Raw genomic sequence first — 21034 nt, forward strand, 5'->3', positions numbered from 1 at the left:
GCTGTATGCTTCTACTTAAAAGTGCAAGGACACCTATTTTTGTAAACACAAAGGTGCGAGCTGCACAGAGAGTATCTACAGTATTTTGAGTTAGTTATGTTTGTAATTTGAGAAAATGTACGAGTGTTTAGGGCTGCAATGCCAACCCATGTCCTTTTGACAGAAAGTTACAGCTGTGCTTTGTCATAAAGTAGTCCCAAGTTTAAAATGTCGCCTGTAATTCCTTCGTGTTACTTTATATTTTCACTTGCAGTCAGTACGATCATTTAGGTCACCAAGCAGAATTAGAATCTACTGAGTGATTTTAAGGACCTTTTTTCTCACAACGCTAGTTGGTCCCATTCACCTACTGTGTTTTATGCTAAGCTAAAGCTAAAGGACTACTGCTGGGTCAAGAGAATGACTGGGCTGGTTAAAAATAGTTTTATTCACACTTATTTCATTCTGGGAATAATGTCAACAGACAAAATTTCACCTTTGGGTGTAATGTTGGTTTAACTGGATTAAAGTGCATTAGAGTCTGTTGTAAATGTTAATATCTACTTTAAATATCTGCAAAGTCATTGTTACTCCTTGTTTTGGTCCCAGTGGAGCCTGTCAGGCGGGTAATGAACTTCATAACAAAAGGTCAGGGCGTGTTAGTGGTTCAGATGGATGTTTGTGCTGATCCCAGTACACATTTCCTCCTGTATCTAATCCTGATCATGGCTGCTCCGACTCCCGTGGTGGTCTCCGGGCAGTGGCTGGCTGAGGCCATCCAGAGCAACCAGGTCGGTCCGAAGCTGGCTGTCCTTGACTGCTCCTGGTACCTACCCAAAGCCCAGCGGAACACCAGGGATGAATTCGCTCACCAACACATACCGGGAGCCTCGTTCTTTGACGTAGACGCTTGCAGCGACCAGAGCTCCCAGTATGACCACATGCTGCCTTCATCTAACTTCTTCTCTCAGTATGTCGGAGATCTCGGCATCGGGAACGACACGCACGTAGTTGTGTACGACACCAGCAGCATCGGCTCGTTCAGCGCGCCCCGGGTGTGGTGGATGTTCCGGGTGTTCGGGCACAGTTCGGTCTCGGTGCTGGACGGAGGCATGAAGCTGTGGCTGGCTGACGGACACCCGGTGACCTCCGAGTACAGCAAACCACAGAGGAGGGACTTCCGAGCGACCCTGAACGCATCATGGGTAAAGAGCTACGAAGATGTTGTGGAGAACATCAGGACCAAGAAGGTCCAGGTGGTGGACGCCAGGTCTGCTGGCAGGTTCCAGGGGACTGCTCCAGAACCCAGAGATGGTGAGAACTAAACTCTGTTAAACACCACTGAGCAGACATAAATATACACTTTGAACATCTTAGGGGTTTTCTTGCTGTGTCGTATCTCTAATTCCATGCTGTAGTTCTTTTTTTACTACAGCATGGAATTAAATATACACTTTGTTTATTAAGGTCATCCAAACAACAAAAAATAACATTCATAGAATTATAATATGCAACACAAGAAATAATAAAATGCATTATTTTATTAAGGTCTTATAAGCAAAAACCCAAGTTTACAGTTTAAACACAAAATATAAATCACAAGAAAACACTGTGTGTTTATGTGAGGAGTGTGAAAGTGCTGAGTCATGCTACGTATCAGCATTTGTCCTTATTAAATGACACTTGTAGCTATGTGATGGGCAACATGCCTGCATAGAAGGAATTTATGCGTCAATGTGGTTCATTAAATGATTATTTTTTTATTCTTATATTTGTGTTTTATGCTGAACCAGCCGGACCAGTTTCAGGTTCCACACACCCAACTGGTTCTGCTGCAGACCATTATCTCTGCAGTAGGAAGTTCCGATCACTGTTTAGACATGGGGCTGCTGTGTGATGTCATCCTGTCCATAATAGTAAGAACTTCATGCAAAACATTTAGCTTCAAAAACAAGTGACGATGCAACACATTGGCAAGCCCTAGTGTGCACACCGACATGCCAGGTGGGAGTTGTGAGTTTGATTCCCTGGAGAAGTTAACGCTTGGAAACAGAAGATGAAAGTGATCTCAGGCTACAGGAGAGACCTGAACAGCGCCGATGTGCAGCGACTCAGCAAAGCATTTGTGCTTTAGTCTCTACCTGAAACAACTGATGTGTGAAGTTTCAGGCCAGTTATTAAAGGTGACAACATACTGTGCTCATGCCTAAAGAATTACTATTTAGATTTACTATTTGGGGATTAAAGCTACAATGCTAAAGCTGGAAAACAAGCTAGCTTAAAACACTTTTTCAAGCGTTTTAACAATGTTCTATAGCTATAAATGTAATGTGGAGAGTAAAAATAAAGAAAAAAACGAATGACGTGGTTCTCTCGGACTCATTCGGACTGAAACCAACGATTGGACCATCCGGTTGTTGGTCTCACTGAACCGCTACACTTCCCTGGGTCCTCCACTCATTATGTGCTAATGCATTTTGCAGCAGAACACCACCAGTGTGAGAGGTTCTCAGCTCAATAATAATAGAGATGAGAAACAGCCAGCTGCTACCACTTCAACTTTACGACAAACTGCCAGAGTCCAAAAAAGTAAAACCCATTTGAAGTCATGGACAACAAAGGGCGTAAAATCTCTAGGGAGCCTAAGTCTCCTCCCTTTCCGGCCAGCTCACGGGTCCTCGGAAGAATGAAAAAATGAATGCAAGTCAACGAGGCTAAAAACGCTACTTTCTAATCCGCTTTGCCTTACACCCTGAATCACATATGTTGTACTGCAATTTAAATGAAAAGTAGTGATGGGTGTTTCGACCACGCCAGGCATGTACTTTGAGGTTTTTTAAGCTTGTAAAAGTTCGTAATTAGCCTGACTACGTCGGCACGTCACCACATAATGTCCCCTCCCCTAGCGTAGCTGCTACTTACCACATGACCAGATTTATGGTGGTTCTTTCCTCCTGTGGGAAGTTTGCCAAACTTACATCCCTTTTCCCTCAGTTTTCTCCGTGTCTGGTTCGAAGACGTCACTTTCATGAAGCGCATTTGTAGTCCTTGACTTATTTTCGCAGAAAACCTAAAATATCGTTCCCCCCGTTTGAAAATAAGCGTGTTTTTGGTATCAAAATACTTCTTTAAAATTCACGGACATCAAATGTGAAATCCATGTCAGAAAACATGCGGAATGAAAAAATAGCATTTTTAGCCCTGTTGACTTGCATTCATTTTTTCGTATTTCCGGGGACCCGTGGTACAAAAGTAGATGGGCGTGACTTAGGCTCCCTATAGTGTATGATGGGCTGCCTTGTTGACTGACATTCGTTGTATGTCATGTTGGTCCTTGTGCTGTCCCAAAGTGTGTGAGACACTCTGAAAGACAACCGTAGATCCGCGCCATGACTGCATGGTTTCAGTGGTCAGACTATATATTTGGGATGGTTTGCCAGGCTAACAAATATCCATAAATTTGGAAAAAACGCTTGCAGGTAATATGTTTTGAAAAGTAGGGGATATTGTTTTCTTGGTAAATGTTATAAAAATTATTATCTACCTGAACAGCCTCCGTTCAAGGAAATGGTGTACGTTCAACAGGACTGATAAGCTAACGGTATCACTGGGCAACCTAGCAATAACTCCCTCCTCTGTCTGTCCTTCTCAGATATTCTGCCCGGACATTTTTCTGGCGCCATCAACATGCCGTACCCTACCTTCCTGGATCCCTCTGGGAAGCATCTTGGAACTGAAGCCCTGGCTAAACTTTTTAAGGATGCCGGGGTGGACCTAGAGCGCCCCCTTTGGGCTTCTTGTGGTTCTGGAGTCACGGCGTGTCACGTTATTCTGGCAGCTGACCGGCTCGGGCACCCGGGGGTTCCTCTGTATGATGGTTCCTGGTGTGAGTGGTTTAAAAGATCACCTCCAGAAGATATTATCACCGAGGTCGAGAAGAAGAAGGCGTGAAAGGAAACACTGTGTAGCAAGCAAGAACATGGGTGTTGTGTATGGGCTTTATAAGAAAAGGGGCGAGATAACAGCAATGCCACTTATTGGTTTGCTTCTTAATAATGCTGACTCTTATTTTAAAATATAAAAAAAAAACACAAAAGTTTGCTAAATATGTTTATTCCATGGTCAAATAATTATTTTTTGTCAAAACTTAAATATATTTACATTGCTATTGATTCACATGTGAAAAATAAATGAAATTAAAGCTGCTAGCAGCGTCGTTCGGCCCTCGCAGCTCCACGCCGCTCCGGCCTGGCCGGCAGTCTGGTGCACCCGGGCACGTCTGCTGGACATAAACATCGACCACCCAGACACCAGAAACCGCGAACGATCTCCTCGTCTGCGCCTCACCCTGACTCAGCATCTTCTCTGAACCCACCATTGAACTACACATCTAACCACTAGGGTGTAGCGTCCAGCAATGGTCAGTTTAGGTACAGCCTGACCTTTTACCATCTATTCAACATCTGGTCAGAAAGGAGACACAACATTGCTTGTGTTCCCTTTAAATTTGTCTGCGGCACACCAGCTGGGATTTGGACTCTACTAGTCTGAAAGATAATAACTTTCCCTCCCAAGGTCTCATCTGTCTGCCTCCAGAAGAAAGAAGATCCAGCTCGAATCAGTTGCTAAATTCAAGAATGATTATAAATTCCTTCTATGACTTATAATCTAGATAATCATTAAATAAACATTTGTTTATTATTACTTATGATGATTATAGTATAATGAAATGCTTCATTAATCTGTGCTCACTGAATGGATGTTATGTTTGTCTAATAGAGCCTGCAATGTGTTCACCATGTTTTGACGACAAGGTCCTCACACCTGCACATCCACAATAACAAGTGCGGTTACGTTAGATTACAACACATGGCTTGTTTCCTTTACCAGTCAGGACTTCCATATTAAAGAAGGCGTGTTTCTGAGTTGTTTTGGTAACATCTTCTTTCCTGTCAGCCTCTGATTGGCAGTGAAAATCATAACATAAATTCTTTAAAACTAAATCACTTTGAGTGATTTGCCAGTTCTAGAGAAAGCTTCAGACCGGCCATCTTTAGCATATCTCTAACAATCAAAGATTTTGACACGTTGTCAAAACCTTTTTGCACCTACAAAGCTGAGACAGCATACAGTTCCTGCAGAACAAAGCTGATATTGTTCATCTCCTTAAGAGTTATTCCTGAGATGCAAGCTGATTCCAACCTGTGCTGCCTGGTGACATATTTTGGACTGGAGAAGTCGGTGCTTGCGATCAATCTACCGGACCTGGGTGCCCCCAGGTCATCCGACCTCTCTGACCTCCGGATCCATGACGAGGGTCATCAAAAGGGCGAGGTAGAACACAGAGAGATTGCGTCTGAATGTGCGTCTGAAGATAACATCCTAGTTTAGAGCAAACCAAATTCTTTTTCATCCGGAGACGCCGCTTTCCGAGATTCGGAAGTTCTGACCAACACTGCATTTACATATAGGTTCCTACATCACCTTTAGCTCTATCCATTCACGTACATGCTTAGTTCACTTGTCGTGTTTTAATTGTTTCTAAAATAAATTCTTACAATTATAAACCTGACTCATTTCTGAATCAAGATGAAGTGTGTATAATTACTTAATAAAGCAAAAATCCTTGAATCTTCTGATTAAGCTCTATAATCTGATGTTTACAATAAAGATCAAGCAAGGTAATATTGTATATTTATACAGAATATCAAATAAATAATACACATTTGCCTCCGCTACAAGGGGATACTCTTATCTTTACCACACTGGTGGTGTGATGACACAGACCAAGTTTAATGCTATTCTGACCATGTTTTTTGAAGTTATTGAAGGTTAAAGTTATCTAGGGGGCGCTGTGACCAACTACAGAAAAACCCCATTGAGGTCAGCTTTGGTTGACAAAGATGGTTTTCTGTTATTTGGGCATCAAACGGACATCAGACGTTGTGTGTGTTATCTAGAGCCAGAGAGCCGAAAGGGGGTGGAGCTACAAGGGTTTGAACCAACAACCACATCAATGTGTTTGGTGTAGTCATGTGATGACACAAGCAAAGTATAATGCCATTCTGACCTTGTCTTTAGAAGTTAATAAACTTTGAACCTATCTAGGGGGTGCTGTGACCATTTACAACTAAATCCCATAGAGGTCATCTTTGGTCATCAAAGATGGTTTTCTGTTAATTTGGCATCAATCAAACGTTGCATGGGTCATCTAGAGCCAAAAGGCTGTACGTGGGCGGAGTTAAAGTGATTTGAACGAGTGAGCACCTACATGTGTTGATTGCAGTTGTGTGATGACTCCCACCATGTTTGATATAGTTTGGAGCTTTTTTGCAGAAGTTACAAAGGTTTTATTGTATCTAGGGGGCACTGTCCCAAATTTAGGAAAATATCCCATGGAGCAGTTTGTAGGTTGATTTCAGTTATTTGTGTGCAGTTTGGTGTGAATTGCATCATGCATGTGTTATTCAGGGCCTAATATCTGTCAGGGGGTGGAGGTAAAGCGATATCAACCAATGACCACAGGATTGTGTTGGGTGCCTTTGTGTGATGACACGTAGCAAGTTTGGTGCAGTTGTGACCTCGTCTGTACGAGTTATTACAGTTTTAAAGGTATGTAGGGGGCTCTGTGGTGATATTATACAACATTCATCAACTGTTTGTGCCTCATTGGCTAAAGGGCATGATTGATGATTGCCATGTTCAGTCTTGTGCAGATCGGACGCTGTTTGCGGGAGTTACAGTCAAACGTGAGGTCACGGCATCACGCCAGAATTCGCCATGGCATCAAAGCCCCTCCCTTTCTGAAAAGCTATCAGATCTGAATGGTCATTACAACATCATGAATACAGTGCATGACCTTAGTGTCATGTTGACTAAATTAGAGGGGACAAATATGGGCATTTCACCATAAAACAATAGACTTCCTGTTGTCAGGGGGCGGGGTTTAGGTGATGTCAGCTGTTCACATTGTCATTGTCTTGAGATGTGGTCTGTGATAGCACAGAAAACGTATGATATGGATCTGATCATGCACATAGGAGTTATTACGTCAAATAATGTAATGGCGAAAGGTCAAAGTTTGAGGCTTAGCCACGCCCACAACTTTCAACTTTTGAAAAATCCAATGGTTTTATTTTGTTCCCCTATGTCTTAAGAGTATATAGCAGAAGTATGAAGTTTATTGGTGAAAAGGGCGATGGGGCATCACTTTCCAAAAGACGTGTGCGAAAACCACTAAATCGAGTACTTGGACCAAAATGGCCGACTTCCTGTGCGACATTGACCTTGGCTTCAAGAGACTTTTTGTAGGTCCCAAGGCACTACGTTAATGTACCACATTTCGTAGTTCTCAATTAAAGCACGGCTTGGGGCTGACAGTTTTAATGATTCTAGTGGACGCTATTTCGAGACGATCGTGCGAAAAATGATCGAGTAAATCAATCAGAAGCAGACCATAAAAACGGCAAAACGGGGTCAAAATCACCACTTCAAACCAAAATGGCTGACTTCCTGTTTGATGTTGACCAGGGGCGGCGTTAGGCCCGGCTACTTGGGCTCAAGCCCCGAATGTTTTATGAAAAGACTAGTGCGTGTGTATGTGCGCGCGCACACACACGTGCGTGTGTTAAGCCCGGAATCTTCTTCAGTCCTAAATCCGCCCCTGATGTTGACCATGGTTGCAAGAGGCTTTTCTGTGCGGACTGTTGAGTACTAAAAGTGTACAAAATTTCATAACTGTACGACAAACTAAGGTTTATGGAGGGGGGTATTTTTCATATTGTAGGGGGCGCTGTGGAGCTAGTTTTATTGCAAAATTTTTGGGACCTTTAGAATAGACCCTTTTACTACTTACGTCATCAAAAGTTGCGCGCGCAGCCTGGCAACGAGAGTGAAGGCTTCCTCATTCACACTCGATACTAAAACAATGTTTTAAACCCTTTGTTTTGAAGTTCTGAGCACATAAAAATGTCAGGTTGTTGTGTGTATGGATGCCAGAATCGCTTCTCTTCAAGCAGTGGACTGAGACTTTACAGAATTCCGAAGTTCTACATTTTTCCTGCTCAGGTCTTTCCATGCACATGCCTGAGATGTAACTGCAGCCTTTTCTGTTTTTCCCATCCTAACACAAAGCTCAACTTTGAATAAAATTGCTGCTGCGTGGCTGCAGCATGACCCAAGTCTGGAACATCAAAATGACAGAATTAAACAAATTTATACGCTTTATTTCATGCTTCAAATTAACATTTCATTCTAATTCATCTGTATTTTCCCACTGCATATTAGTATAAACTGTATTCCTCTAAAATTAACACCATTGTACTCTGAGCACGCTAAAAAAAGAAACCTATGCTATACTCACCCTGCCATGCAGGTACAGTTGGCTGTGAAGACGTAGTTCTCTGGTTTGTTTACTATGACCCAAGCCTCGTACATAGCAGTCTTGTGTCCTTGCCTTTGGCTAGGAAGGACTTCTGCCTTCAAGACGCAAAACTCAGAGTCTATGTCGTGATATTTTACTTTCTGTACGTGGCCACAGACAACATAGTTGTATGCATCTAATGATTTGTATGTCCGTAGCTTCTCACGTGTGTACTTACTGGGCCTCTCCAGCTTGTACTTATTGGGCCTCTCCACTAAAAACGTATATATATCGGGCCTCTGGGTGATATCTGGCCACGCACCCACATCTTCCACCCATTCCGTAATGCCACAGGGATCCGGGAAACTGTTGCCATTCGTTAAAGTGAGTTTAATAATATAACATTCAAGATTTGCCGATGATAACCCCGCAGCGTAGCTTGATAAAGCCTGACACAACGCCCTTCTCTGTTGCCAAACTGCGCGCACATTCTCGCTGACGTCATATTGTTTACAAACAGTAAAAGGGTCTATACAAAATTTTACACCACGCCTGACATGTGTGCAAAAATTCCCGAGTTTTCGGGTATGTTAAGGCCTCCAAAAAGCCAGTTTACTTGATGGAAGAAAAATAAACAGAGCAGAATAGGCCTTTGCAGCGCTTTTGCTGCTCGGGCCTAACTAATGGGCCATTCCCATCTGTACCGGGTCGGCCCGGGCCGGGTAGCGTAGATTGTTTACATATCTGGGTGGCCTGGTATTTTTCCGGGCCAACCAAGGCTCATTTTCAGCCCTCTTCTCGAGCGGGTCTGCTTCAGGCCGACCAGGGCCAACACACCCACTGCTGACAGCAAATTCACACCTTCCATTAGAGCAAGCCTCTGATTGGTGGGTAGAATCAGCCCACATGGGCTTAAGACAAGGATGTGTGGAATCAACCGGGCCAGGCTGGGGCCGGCTGGGGCTACCCGGCCCGGGCCGACCCGGTACAGATGGGAATGGCCCATATGAGTCCTTTAGTGGAAGGTGCTTTAAAAGTTATCTTAATCTGTGCATTGATTCGAATCTGCACCATTTTCTCTCTTGTTTATTTAATGTTTTCAGTCTACATTGAACTTACTGCCAACGTTGTTGGTGTAAGCTGTTGCTTTGTCGTGTTGGAACTTAAAAATGTATTTGGATGAGATAATAGGATAAAACTTGTTCTAGAAATGGTGCTGGAAAGCTTCTATTTCTGCATTTATACTTTGTCAACTGTCAAGTATCATAAAGGTTGATTAAATTAATGCATATTTATCAATAAATGTTCAGCTGAATTTAAAGGTTTAATTATATCTCACTAAGTTGAAAACAAACCCATTTATTGCCACTACAACATTCTCAATATGTGCAGGGCCCGGTAGAAATCAGAGGCCATGGATGTGCAATCAGTTACTAAATAATGAGAAAATGAGCAAATTATTCAAAAATGTAATAAATAAGTTCGATTTTTTTTCTACTCGTTCTCTTTTACAATGATGACATCCACGTTTACTATTTTCAAACACGTACAAATACGTTATTTGTGAAACATGTTTTTTATTTGAAGAGAAAACATAGAACGCTTTTTCCTGCTTTTGACCCTAACCACACTCCGTACCTCCTGAACAGAACTGTCATGGCAGCTCAGGTTCGTGCAGTGATCTCTGGTCAGTGGCTAGCAAACGCGATCAGAGCTAACCAGGTCGGTCCGAAGCTGGCTGTCCTGGACTGCTCCTGGTACCTACCCAAAGCCCAGCGGAACACCAGGGAGGAATTCGCTCACCAACACATACCGGGAGCCTCGTTCTTTGACGTAGACGCCTGCAGCGACCAGAGCTCCCAGTATGACCACATGCTGCCTTCATCTAACTTCTTCTCTCAGTATGTCGGAGATCTCGGCATCGGGAACGACACGCACGTAGTTGTGTACGACACTAGCGACTCGGGCTCGTACAGCGCGCCCCGGGTGTGGTGGATGTTCCGGGTGTTCGGGCACAGTTCGGTCTCGGTGCTGGACGGAGGCATGAAGCTGTGGCTGGCTGACGGACACCCGGTGACCTCCGAGTACAGCAAACCACAGAGGAGGGACTTCCGAGCGACCCTGAACGCATCATGGGTAAAGAGCTACGAAGATGTTGCGGAGAACATCAGGACCAAGAAGGTCCAGGTGGTGGACGCCAGGTCTGCTGGCAGGTTCCAGGGGACTGAACCAGAACCCAGAGATGGTGAGAACTAAACTCTGTTAAACACCACTGAGCAGAACTCCAAAGTCTATTTTGTTGTGTTGTGGGCTGAACTTTAGACCAGGGACCTTTTAAACCCTGTGCTTCAGCCTGTTGGGACCCTTGAAACCAGTGATTCCCAGCTTCCAGCTCCCAGAATGACCCGAGCAGACGTTAGACCCTAGCTTCCTGGTTGAAGTACAAATGTAACCAAAAAAGACAACCACAGATACAGTGACATCACAAACAACAGGCAATACTGTAAATTCATCACTAATCAGGAACAGTTACGGTGAAGCTGGCGTTATTATCTCTGGACCCCAATACCTTCACAAATGACCTGATTTCCTCACAAATATTCAGGGAAATCCTTACATAAACTCTTTCTGAATGGCCACACGTCCCCTTCAGCACTTCAGCATCGCCTTCCCTCCACGACTCTTGTAGGCCGTGTCTCACTTCACTGCACGTCTTAGGGCTGTTTTCCTTTTCTCATTTAGTTTAATTATTAATCAGTGGCTCTTTTAGTTGCATCTTCTGATGTTTTTTTAGCCCTTTTGATTTTATTTGTGTCATTTTAGGGAGTTTTAATTGATTCTTCTCCTTAATTTCCTGGCGTTGTGCGTTTACTTGTTGTTTTTATACTTTTACGCGTTTGAACTAATCAGTTTTTTGCTACATCTGTTGCTGTGTTTGAGCCTTTAACTCTCTTATGTGCAGCACTTTGGTTCTCCGCCATGCTAATCTTAAACTGTGCTTTATAAATAACTTGGTGTGTTATAGTAACGCTTGTTTATCCTCGGGTCACACCACTCATGCTGGGATATCACACCAAAACAATTCAACACGTTGAAGTTCCCCAATTTATGATCAGAGCCGTCCCAGCTTCTTTTTGAACCAACCAGAGCAAACTTATTGCACCACACACAGCAGGAAGATCTGATCAGATTATCCTTAGAGCCATGCTAATCGAGGGTGCCCTCACTATTGTTGGAAGGGGAGAATCAAGTCAGAAATCGGCATTATTATCCTGCCATAAGAAGCGGGCCTTATGTGTGTAGCGTCACGAAGGTCCTCTGATGTGTGACAAAGGTCACATTTTCCCAGCTGGGTCAGCTGGGTCGACTGTAACTTTGCTCCACAGATTAAACAAGCGAGGAGCCATGATGTCTGCTGAATATCATCTTTATCTGCTGCTGTTCTGTCCCAGAAGAAGGACACTTCAAATTTCACAATAATAATTTAAATAATAATTTTAATAAACTCTTTGACTTTATTACTGTTATTATAATCATCATAAGTAATCTCTTGGTTCAGTAAATGTATTTTAATTACTGAAATGAATTATTATGCTTTGGGTATAATTATGATTATGGTTGATAATTGGTTATGTGTGTTCAGTAAACCAGAAGGTCAACTTCCACTTTATCCATCCAACACAGAGCTTATCCAGAGTAAAGGTAAACTGCCATCACATGTCTGAGAGTGGGCGTGTTCTGAGGGGTTTGTTAAAACTAACTTTCCAGCAGCATCCGGAGGATAAGGGAACGGTCACCCTGAACCTCCACCTGCTGTTCTGTCACGCCAATAGAATAGCTTTGAATAAACGCACGATAACCAGCTGACGCAAAACTCCTTCAGAGTTATTGATTTTGAGTTAAATAAGATGCAAAACTCCTTCATAGTTAAGCCAAACGCTCGACACTGTGTACCCTGCGACATCTCTGGACCAGAGGATCGGTTTCACTCGCGTCTTCTCTACCGGACCGAGTACCCTGAGGTTGACAACATCCTCCTTGACCTCCAGATCCACACAGACGGTTTTCTTGCTGGGTGAGGTAGCACACAGATTGTGTTTGATGTTGTTTCTCTAAATGACAACCGAGTTAGCTGCAAAACCATCATTTCACCCAGAACGAGTTCCTCTCTCTGACAGAAACCTTCTAAGAATTCATTCACGCATCCAAGCTCTCATTTTCAATTTAGCTTTCATTCAGTCACAGGTTTGCCTTTGTCGCGTGCCCGTCCCATTTACCGGTTCCTTTAAAACCCAGTTCCGTTAGAACTTATGAGACGGTGCATCCATCAGGGTTCGGGGGTGTATCGACGAGTATAATCGTACTAGATCCGGGTTTGGACTATCTAATTAGAATCTTGTCTTTTATTTTAAAGGTGAAATGACTTGCACGAATAGCCAGCCCCAGAGTGCTACACTTCTTTTAAACTCGTTACCTTTTGGTTAAGATACTAGAGAGAAGTCTGGAGGCAAGCCAAGCCTCTCAGCAATTGTTTGGGCTACCCGGAATTAATTGCGCCTCTAACAGCTTGTGTGGGAGGTTGGCAACTATAAAATGATTTATGCTAGTTGATCAGGCTATCATAAGTTTATCAATTTATTTATTAATCCAACCTTCCAGCTGATTAGAGACTTTTTCAACCTGCAATCAGAGCCAAAATAACCTCGAATATTTTGCTTTTATCGCCCTTAAGACAACTCGTTACTCGCAAGGAGGGAGAAGTTAAAACTTCCCTTATCTTAAGGTTTCTTTATATTATTCTGTTATAAACTGTAAAGTAAGTCCTGATAATTCAGAGACCGATCCTCGACATGCTTACCTCTGTGCCATTATGGCCAGGGCCCCAAACGTGAAGCTTTAGAGAAAACCTGAAAGAATCAGGATTATGTTTCTTTTTCAAAAAAGGTTTATTACAAAATCAAAATACAAAAATGGGTAAAGTGAAAAACAACTAATATCCCCCACGGAGGAATTAGTTCAAAATGATTAAATAAGAGTCAGTTTACACCAGCTCTTGTCTTCTCAGAATCTCCCCAAGAACCAAGCTTGTCTAGCTCTGCTTCTCTCCAAAAAACTGCCTGTCATCCCCCATCCAGCAGGACGGGGGATGACCCCTCCAAATCTGCTCTGTCTCTTCTTGTCCTCTGCCCCAGCTGCTGTCGAATCTCTCAATCCCTCTCTGCTGTTCAGAGCTGTTCTTATATACCCTTCCTGGACCAGCTTAAGGTCAAGGGGTCATTTACCAGATACACACTTTGTAGCTCAACACAAAACATTTGGTGTCATTTTCCTTCTTAACACAGGTCATTGCATCATCTTTTGCAGCATTCTTCAGTTTCTCTCCAATGTTCCCGAGAGGGCTTCTGGATCTGATGGGCTTGTCTTCATTCTGTTCTCCTCCAATCCCATCTTTCCAAGCCAGGGGTGGGGCAAAGAGGTGGGGTCAGTCTCCTGACCCTTCGCCCAGTTCTGTCCTCTTGTCCCTGTGACCCTTGTGTGACCCTTGTTTCTGACCACAGTTTTTTTGACCTGCAGCCCAACTCCTGTCGACTGGTTGATTTTGCTCGCACAAGCCAGTCCAGTGTGGCTCACCTTCTGACCCCGTACTTGCCACTGTCTTTGGCATGTGGGACTCGCAACATCCCCCATGCGAGAAAAATCTAGCCAGGGGACTGCAACAGCCTTCTTTGGGGTGGGGCTGCCTCCTCCTCTGGATCATCTTCATCTCCAGTCTCAGACCCAGAGTCTGACTAGCTCAGAGTCCAGATACACACCATCATCATCATCATCATCATCACTCACTTCAGTCTCTGAAGAACCAGATGTTTGTTCATGAGGGTTCAGAACTGGGTTCCTGCTTCTCCACCAGTTTCTACTGCCATCTGGTCAGCTGAGCTGCTGGTTGGAACATCTCAGTCTCCACCTTCAAGCAGAGACTCTCTCCCTCCAGACTGAAGACATCTTTTACTGCAGAGCTTCAAATATTCTCCTCACACACCTGAACAGCAACAAGCTAACTCTGCTTGCAGCTGCAGGTGGGAAGCTTACGCTAAAAACTATAAAGTGTGGCAAGGTGGATTAATGAGGGCCCGGGCGGGATTCGATCCCGAGACCCCCGGGGTGGGATTCATACGCTCTAACCACTCAGCCAAAGGGACATCCCCTTAGCTAACTGGCCAGGGCGCATCATCAATCAAGACATTGTGACAGAACGCTCACACTGTCACACCTTCCCCCCTCTTTCCACCAGCGCGTCCTCGTACTCCCGCGCAGGGTGCCACAAACTTCACATCCATGGACCTACTTGACAGCACTACATGGATCCTGCCTACAACACCATATGTAGCGAGGTTAAAAATGCTTACGCATTATTAGTGTAGCTGTCTGTCAGGTCAGAATCATACGGAGCTGTTAGTTCAGGACTCTCCCTTCTCAACAGAACTAGTAGGGGGAGGGGTGATGTCACCACATCCTGCTTGTCTGTTGTTGCTCAGCTGACTGAGTGCTTTTTCTCTGTTCAGCTGTGGCTTCTCATATCTGCAGGCTGCCGAGAGCGGAAGCTAGGTGCTTGTTTCAAGCAGATCCTCTAAAAACAAAGTTTAATTGGAGCAGAGTTCCAATGCTCCCAGTTATAAGTCCGTCCTTTACAGGCGGCACGGTTTCTCCCCTCACGGAGCCCTTAAGCACAGAGGTTCACACATTAAACATGTTCCCGGCTTCTAGCCTCCATTGCGCGTGACGATGCCCGACATGAGATTCTATGAAGCTAGGAAACATGATTACTTTACAGTTCGTGACAAATACCTCCCCGTGTTACCAGAAACGAGGCCCAAGTCACACAGATTCTTACATATCAGTCCTTCACTAGATTTTGATCCAGCCATGACGTTTAATCGCATCTCACTTGTGCCTCAGCACCCGGACAGCGCCCCGCCGCAGCTCCATACTAGCTTTTCCAGCCTCATTCTGAAAGCTCCGGTTACAGGATATTGAAAGATCTATCTGCCATGGCTGGTTAAAAGTTTTTCTTATTCTTTATTTATTTTTATTTTTTGCCTAGCTTTTATCCTTGGCTTTTCTTGCGTCGGAATGCCGTATTTTCTTTATACCTTTTTAAGTTGATCGTCCGTTCTCCCAGATTTCTTTCTTTTTCGAGAAACTGGTGCGGTTTTCACTCCAAGGTTATAAGCTTAATAGGTCCTTAGCGCGCAAGCTTTTATCAGCCTAAAAGACAGTTCTACGTCGGATAGCCCGGTATCTAATATTTAGACCTTCACTCCGTAGCCCCACGTTTGGCGCGCCATGTCGCGTGCCCGTCCCATTTACCGGTTCCTTTAAAACCCAGTTCCGTTAGAACTTATGAGACGGTGCATCCATCAGGGTTCGGGGGTGTATCGACGAGTATAATCGTACTAGATCCGGGTTTGGACTATCTAATTAGAATCTTGTCTTTTATTTTAAAGGTGAAATGACTTGCACGAATAGCCAGCCCCAGAGTGCTACACTTCTTTTAAACTCGTTACCTTTTGGTTAAGATACTAGAGAGAAGTCTGGAGGCAAGCCAAGCCTCTCAGCAATTGTTTGGGCTACCCGGAATTAATTGCGCCTCTAACAGCTTGTGTGGGAGGTTGGCAACTATAAAATGATTTATGCTAGTTGATCAGGCTATCATAAGTTTATCAATTTATTTATTAATCCAACCTTCCAGCTGATTAGAGACTTTTTCAACCTGCAATCAGAGCCAAAATAACCTCGAATATTTTGCTTTTATCGCCCTTAAGACAACTCGTTACTCGCAAGGAGGGAGAAGTTAAAACTTCCCTTATCTTAAGGTTTCTTTATATTATTCTGTTATAAACTGTAAAGTAGGTCCTGATAATTCAGAGACCGATCCTCGACATGCTTACCTCTGTGCCATTATGGCCAGGGCCCCAAACGTGAAGCTTTAGAGAAAACCTGAAAGAATCAGGATTATGTTTCTTTTTCAAAAAAGGTTTATTACAAAATCAAAATACAAAAATGGGTAAAGTGAAAAACAACTACTATCCCCCACGGAGGAATTAGTTCAAAATGATTAAATAAGAGTCAGTTTACACCAGCTCTTGTCTTCTCAGAATCTCCCCAAGAACCAAGCTTGTCTAGCTCTGCTTCTCTCCAAAAAACTGCCTGTCATCCCCCATCCAGCAGGACGGGGGATGACCCCTCCAAATCTGCTCTGTCTCTTCTTGTCCTCTGCCCCAGCTGCTGTCGAATCTCTCAATCTCTCTCTGCTGTTCAGAGCTGTTCTTATATACCCTTCCTGGACCAGCTTAAGGTCAAGGGGTCATTTACCAGATACACACTTTGTAGCTCAACACAAAACATTTGGTGTCATTTTCCTTCTTAACACAGGTCATTGCATCATCTTTTGCAGCATTCTTCAGTTTCTCTCCAGTGTTCCCGAGAGGGCTTCTGGATCTGATGGGCTTGTCTTCATTCTGTTCTCCTCCAATCCCATCTTTCCAAGCCAGGGGTGGGGCAAAGAGGTGGGGTCAGTCTCCTGACCCTTCGCCCAGTTCTGTCCTCTTGTCCCTGTGACCCTTGTGTGACCCTTGTTTCTGACCACAGTTTTTTTGACCTGCAGCCCAACTCCTGTCGACTGGTTGATTTTGCTCGCACAAGCCAGTCCAGTGTGGCTCACCTTCTGACCCCGTACTTGCCACTGTCTTTGGTATGTGGGACTCGCAACACCTTTAAAACAAATTTTAATATCAAAGTTGTCATTAGGGCTGTCACGGTTGAGGAATTCCCCCTGCGGTGATTCAGGGTGGCTTAATATTGCGGTGTGCGATATTATTGCAGCACTTTTTTTATTGCAGTACTATCTAAACATAATGTTTACACATTTAAAAAAGGTTAAAATTGCCGTGCCTTCTTTTATAACACTTTACTGAATGCAGATCAAAGGGCAGTAACAACACAGATCACAGTAACGTTTGTTTCTCCGACAGTCGGAGTCCGACTGAACTTAAAAACAACAGAATTCAGGAGAAGGTTAAACTTTTAAATGCAAATTTGGCTGCAGCATCTAACAAATAAGAAACAAGTTCCCGTTTTGTTTAGTTGTTTAAAATCAAGCATAAAAAATGACATGTACCGGGCGCGGGGCACTATCATTTCACTTTCACACATGAATGACGGTGATTTATAGCTCGGTCACGTCCTTGTTACCCACAAGGAAAACCAGCATGTTAACCATATATGGTTTGAGAGAGGATCTGAGAGGGGTGGCAACATTTCCAGCAACACTGAAAACCCTCTGGGATGGTGCGCTCGTTGCACTAACACACACGTACTTACGTGCGACTGGCGAGCAAAGGGAATCTCTCCCGGTTGTTGCTCCACCATGTCAGGGGGGTTTCTTTAGGGTGGATGCATTCCTCCTGCAGGTAGCGAGTGAGCTCCAGCTCGGCTCAAACTCTCTTCGGGACGGTTGCAGAAGCAGTGCTTGTCCGGGACTTCAGCAGGTCTCCGAGCGTTTATTATTATTTATTTGCCGCTGGTGGCAGATCTGTCTCGGCCAAGGACTCTGGCTGCGCAGCAGCTGACGTACTGAAAACCAAAGTGCACCCAAAGGAGCGAAGTAACGTTTCGTTTTGATACCAGTGCAGCCATCCTTCTCAACATGCATCATTGAGTTGAACCAAGTTCAGTAATGGCGGTGGCCCATGATGCAGCGCGGTGGGCTTCTTCATATTGCGATATTTAATTTTTGCGGTTACCGTGACAGCCCTAGTTGTCATCCATGAATTGCCATTTTTAATTGTCATTTAAATTGTCGTGTCAAACCGTCAAGTTTAAAATTGTTAGTAATAAATTCTTAACTTTAAAAACTTGACTCTCTTCTTTAAATGAAACACAGAATGGTGTGCATTTCTGGTTATTGAAAAAGCAAAAATTCCTAACTTCTGATTCAAAAAAATAAACTTTTGCTATTAAATTTAATTATCTTAAATTACACATTAATCTTTGGATTAAATATACACCAAGCAGGTTTGTGTATGAACTTCTATCAATTATATAAGTATCTTGGATATTTATACATGATGTAAGCTCTTATGCTAATGTGCTTCATCATTCTCCGAATCTAGCAACTGATAGCAAACAGTGTTGATTCTAGTATGTAGAAATACGCTACATGTGTGTGTGACTCTGAAGCATCAGAGAAGTTTAATCAGCTGATCTGCTCCTTTTCTGTTGTAGCTGTTAGCAAAACACCGCTAAATAAAATGTGCTACGTCTTCAAGGGCGTCGGTCAGCTGTAACCGACAGATTTGCTGCCTTAACTTTACCAAATACGCCAAACACATCAAGTCCGGTAGGCTCTTTCAGTAATCACTAATGGGTCAGAGATAACGTCCAACCAAAACTGCGACTGAAGCCGTCAAGCTGAAGGGATCTCATTAATTCCCATTTCTCTGGTTGTCTCTCTCAGATATTCTGCCCGGGCATTTCTCCGGAGCCATCAACATGCCATACACAACCTTCCTGGATCCCTCTGGGAAGCATCTGGGAACTGAGGCCCTGGCTAAACTTTTTCAGGATGCCGGGGTGGATCTGGAGCGCCCCCTTTGGACTTCCTGTGGTTCTGGAGTCACGGCGTGTCACGTTATTCTGGCGGCTCATCGACTCGGACACCCAGGGGTTCCTCTGTACGATGGTTCCTGGGTGGAATGGTTTCGAAGATCTTCTCCAGAAGACATTATCACAGAGGGAGAGAAGAAGAAGGAGTGAATGGATGAGGTCTTTATAGGCTAAAATAAAAATATAGCTCTAAAGTATTCTGTTGTACATGCATAGGTCACATCAGAGCAGGATTTCTCTGCTGTCAGAAGTATTTCATTTTAATTTAGACAAATATGGTGATAGGACTTGTCTCCTTATTAATGTTACAGATGTAGCATGTATTAAATGATGTGCCTTAAACATGTTTAGATTATAAACGACAGAGCAATGTGGGCAGATCCAGAGGAAATGGAGCTCTAAGCTAATTTATTCCAGTGTTTTGCATTTATTTGCATCTACAGTGGAAGCTGTTGAGCTACGGTAAGCTGGTTGAGTCAAAAAGTACTCTAAATATTGCCCTAAATGTTGACTAATTTCAATGTGCAATGCTTCATCTTCAACCTTTTCCTGACAGTTATGTGATCCAAAACATTTTAAGTTAGAAAGGATGCTACAAGTGTCATAAAAGGCATAAAAAAAAACAACAAATGTTCAGAAAATCTTGTCAGGATGTACTAAAGTTTATTTTTATAGATTGTGACTCATATATTATGTTGATTGTTGGACTGATGTAGAAAGACAAACAAAAAGCTAAATAATCTTATAAATATAACATTTGAAATAAAATGAAGTCTGAAGATGTTGAGCCCTTTCTGCTTTTTGTTTTTATCACATATTCAGTGCAAATTAAATTAAAGCAGTTTGGAAACTAAATGCAAATTTTCCAACCTCAGGGAACTTTACACTCCGCTTTCAAAAGTCAGAATTGTCGTTTTATTGTTTTGTTTGTTTTTTGTTTTTTTAAAGAGAATTGCAATTCTGCGATATATGGGGTGCCATTTGTAAAGTCGAGTCAAAATTTAACAGCAGTATTTTGGGTTATTTTGCATATCAGAAACTAAATATTTAATTTAGAGTTAAATATTTATTTCACAAACTAAATATGTAGGTCAGACTTAAATATTTAGTCTGTGAAACAAATATCTAATTTGGAGCTAAATATGTTGTTTACAAAGATAATATTTAGCTCCAAAGTAAATATTTAGTTTCCAAAATAAATATTTAGATCCCAGCTAAAAATTTATTTTGGAGCTAAAGATTTTGTTTGTTTACAAAAACAATGTTTAGGTTTAGCCCCAAAATAAATATTTTATTTGGAAACTAAATATTTTACCAACTTAATGTTTAGGCCTGACCTTTAAATGACTTTATTTTTTCTGATGTTAATCTATTTCTGTTTTGAGATCATTAGGATTTTATGACTTAATGTTTTATTTTGTTTTGATCTATGTGAAGCACTTTGTGCTTCTATGTCTGTGATAAGTGCTATATAAATAAAATATACTTACTAAATATTTAGGTCTGACCTAAATAATGTAAAATTAACATTTAACTCAAAATTAAATATTTAGCTTGCTAACAAAATATTTAGTTGGGAACTTTAACATTCATGAATGTATGAATAACATGGTGAAAATGTGACTTTAAAAAAAATAAACTGTCATTTTCTTTGTTCTTATAAAAGGCCAAATAACCCAAATTATTGCTGCAGCGTTATCTGTTTGCCTTTACAAATGGCACCCTAGTCCTATAGGTGGCAGTATACATACATACGGTACATACATACATACATACATACATACATACATACATACATGTGTGTGTGTGTTTTACTTTTTCCAAAAGTACTCAGCTTCTCACTGATTGTTGAGAGAAAACTTCTTTTTTCTTTTTCTCTCGTTCGTTTACGTTTTTTGCTAAAATAATTGATTGAATAATTGATTATAAATTTCCTCTGCACCCTCATAAAAGTATAGAAATACGAAGTTTATGCTGTTATTTCTTTCTGTTATTAAAACCACTGCACATAAAACTATCTATGACGTGTAC

The 21034-nt window shown here is 42.5% G+C and overlaps 2 protein-coding genes across 2 annotated transcripts; both read left to right on the forward strand.

The window, feature by feature from the left end:
• The first annotated feature begins 459 nt into the window (after positions 1 to 459).
• LOC107376360 (3-mercaptopyruvate sulfurtransferase) lies at positions 460 to 4233 on the forward strand. Its single transcript, XM_015945417.3, has 2 exons — positions 460 to 1293; positions 3632 to 4233. The coding sequence occupies exons 1-2, from the start codon at positions 609 to 611 to the stop codon at positions 3928 to 3930; spliced, it is 984 nt and encodes a 327-aa protein (XP_015800903.3). The 5' UTR covers positions 460 to 608; the 3' UTR covers positions 3931 to 4233.
• A 5752-nt stretch (positions 4234 to 9985) lies between these two features.
• Positions 9986 to 19790, forward strand: mpst (mercaptopyruvate sulfurtransferase). The gene is made up of 2 exons (XM_015945416.3): positions 9986 to 10586; positions 18855 to 19790. Exons 1-2 carry the CDS (start codon positions 9998 to 10000, stop codon positions 19151 to 19153), a joined length of 888 nt encoding a protein of 295 aa, XP_015800902.3. The 5' UTR covers positions 9986 to 9997; the 3' UTR covers positions 19154 to 19790.
• Positions 19791 to 21034: the final 1244 nt, after the last annotated feature.

The sequence above is a fragment of the Nothobranchius furzeri genome, chromosome 12 (genome assembly GCF_043380555.1).
Source record: "Nothobranchius furzeri strain GRZ-AD chromosome 12, NfurGRZ-RIMD1, whole genome shotgun sequence".
Lineage (NCBI taxonomy): Eukaryota > Metazoa > Chordata > Actinopteri > Cyprinodontiformes > Nothobranchiidae > Nothobranchius > Nothobranchius furzeri.

Coding starts and splice junctions, on each gene's coding strand:
- LOC107376360 (XM_015945417.3), top strand. CDS start 609: ATGAACTTCATAACAAAAGGTCAGGGCGTGTTAGTGGTTCAGATGGAT. Junction 1,294..3,631: donor TGCTCCAGAACCCAGAGATG/GTGAGAACTAAA, acceptor TGTCCTTCTCAG/ATATTCTGCCCGGACATTTT.
- mpst (XM_015945416.3), top strand. CDS start 9,998: ATGGCAGCTCAGGTTCGTGCAGTGATCTCTGGTCAGTGGCTAGCAAAC. Junction 10,587..18,854: donor TGAACCAGAACCCAGAGATG/GTGAGAACTAAA, acceptor TGTCTCTCTCAG/ATATTCTGCCCGGGCATTTC.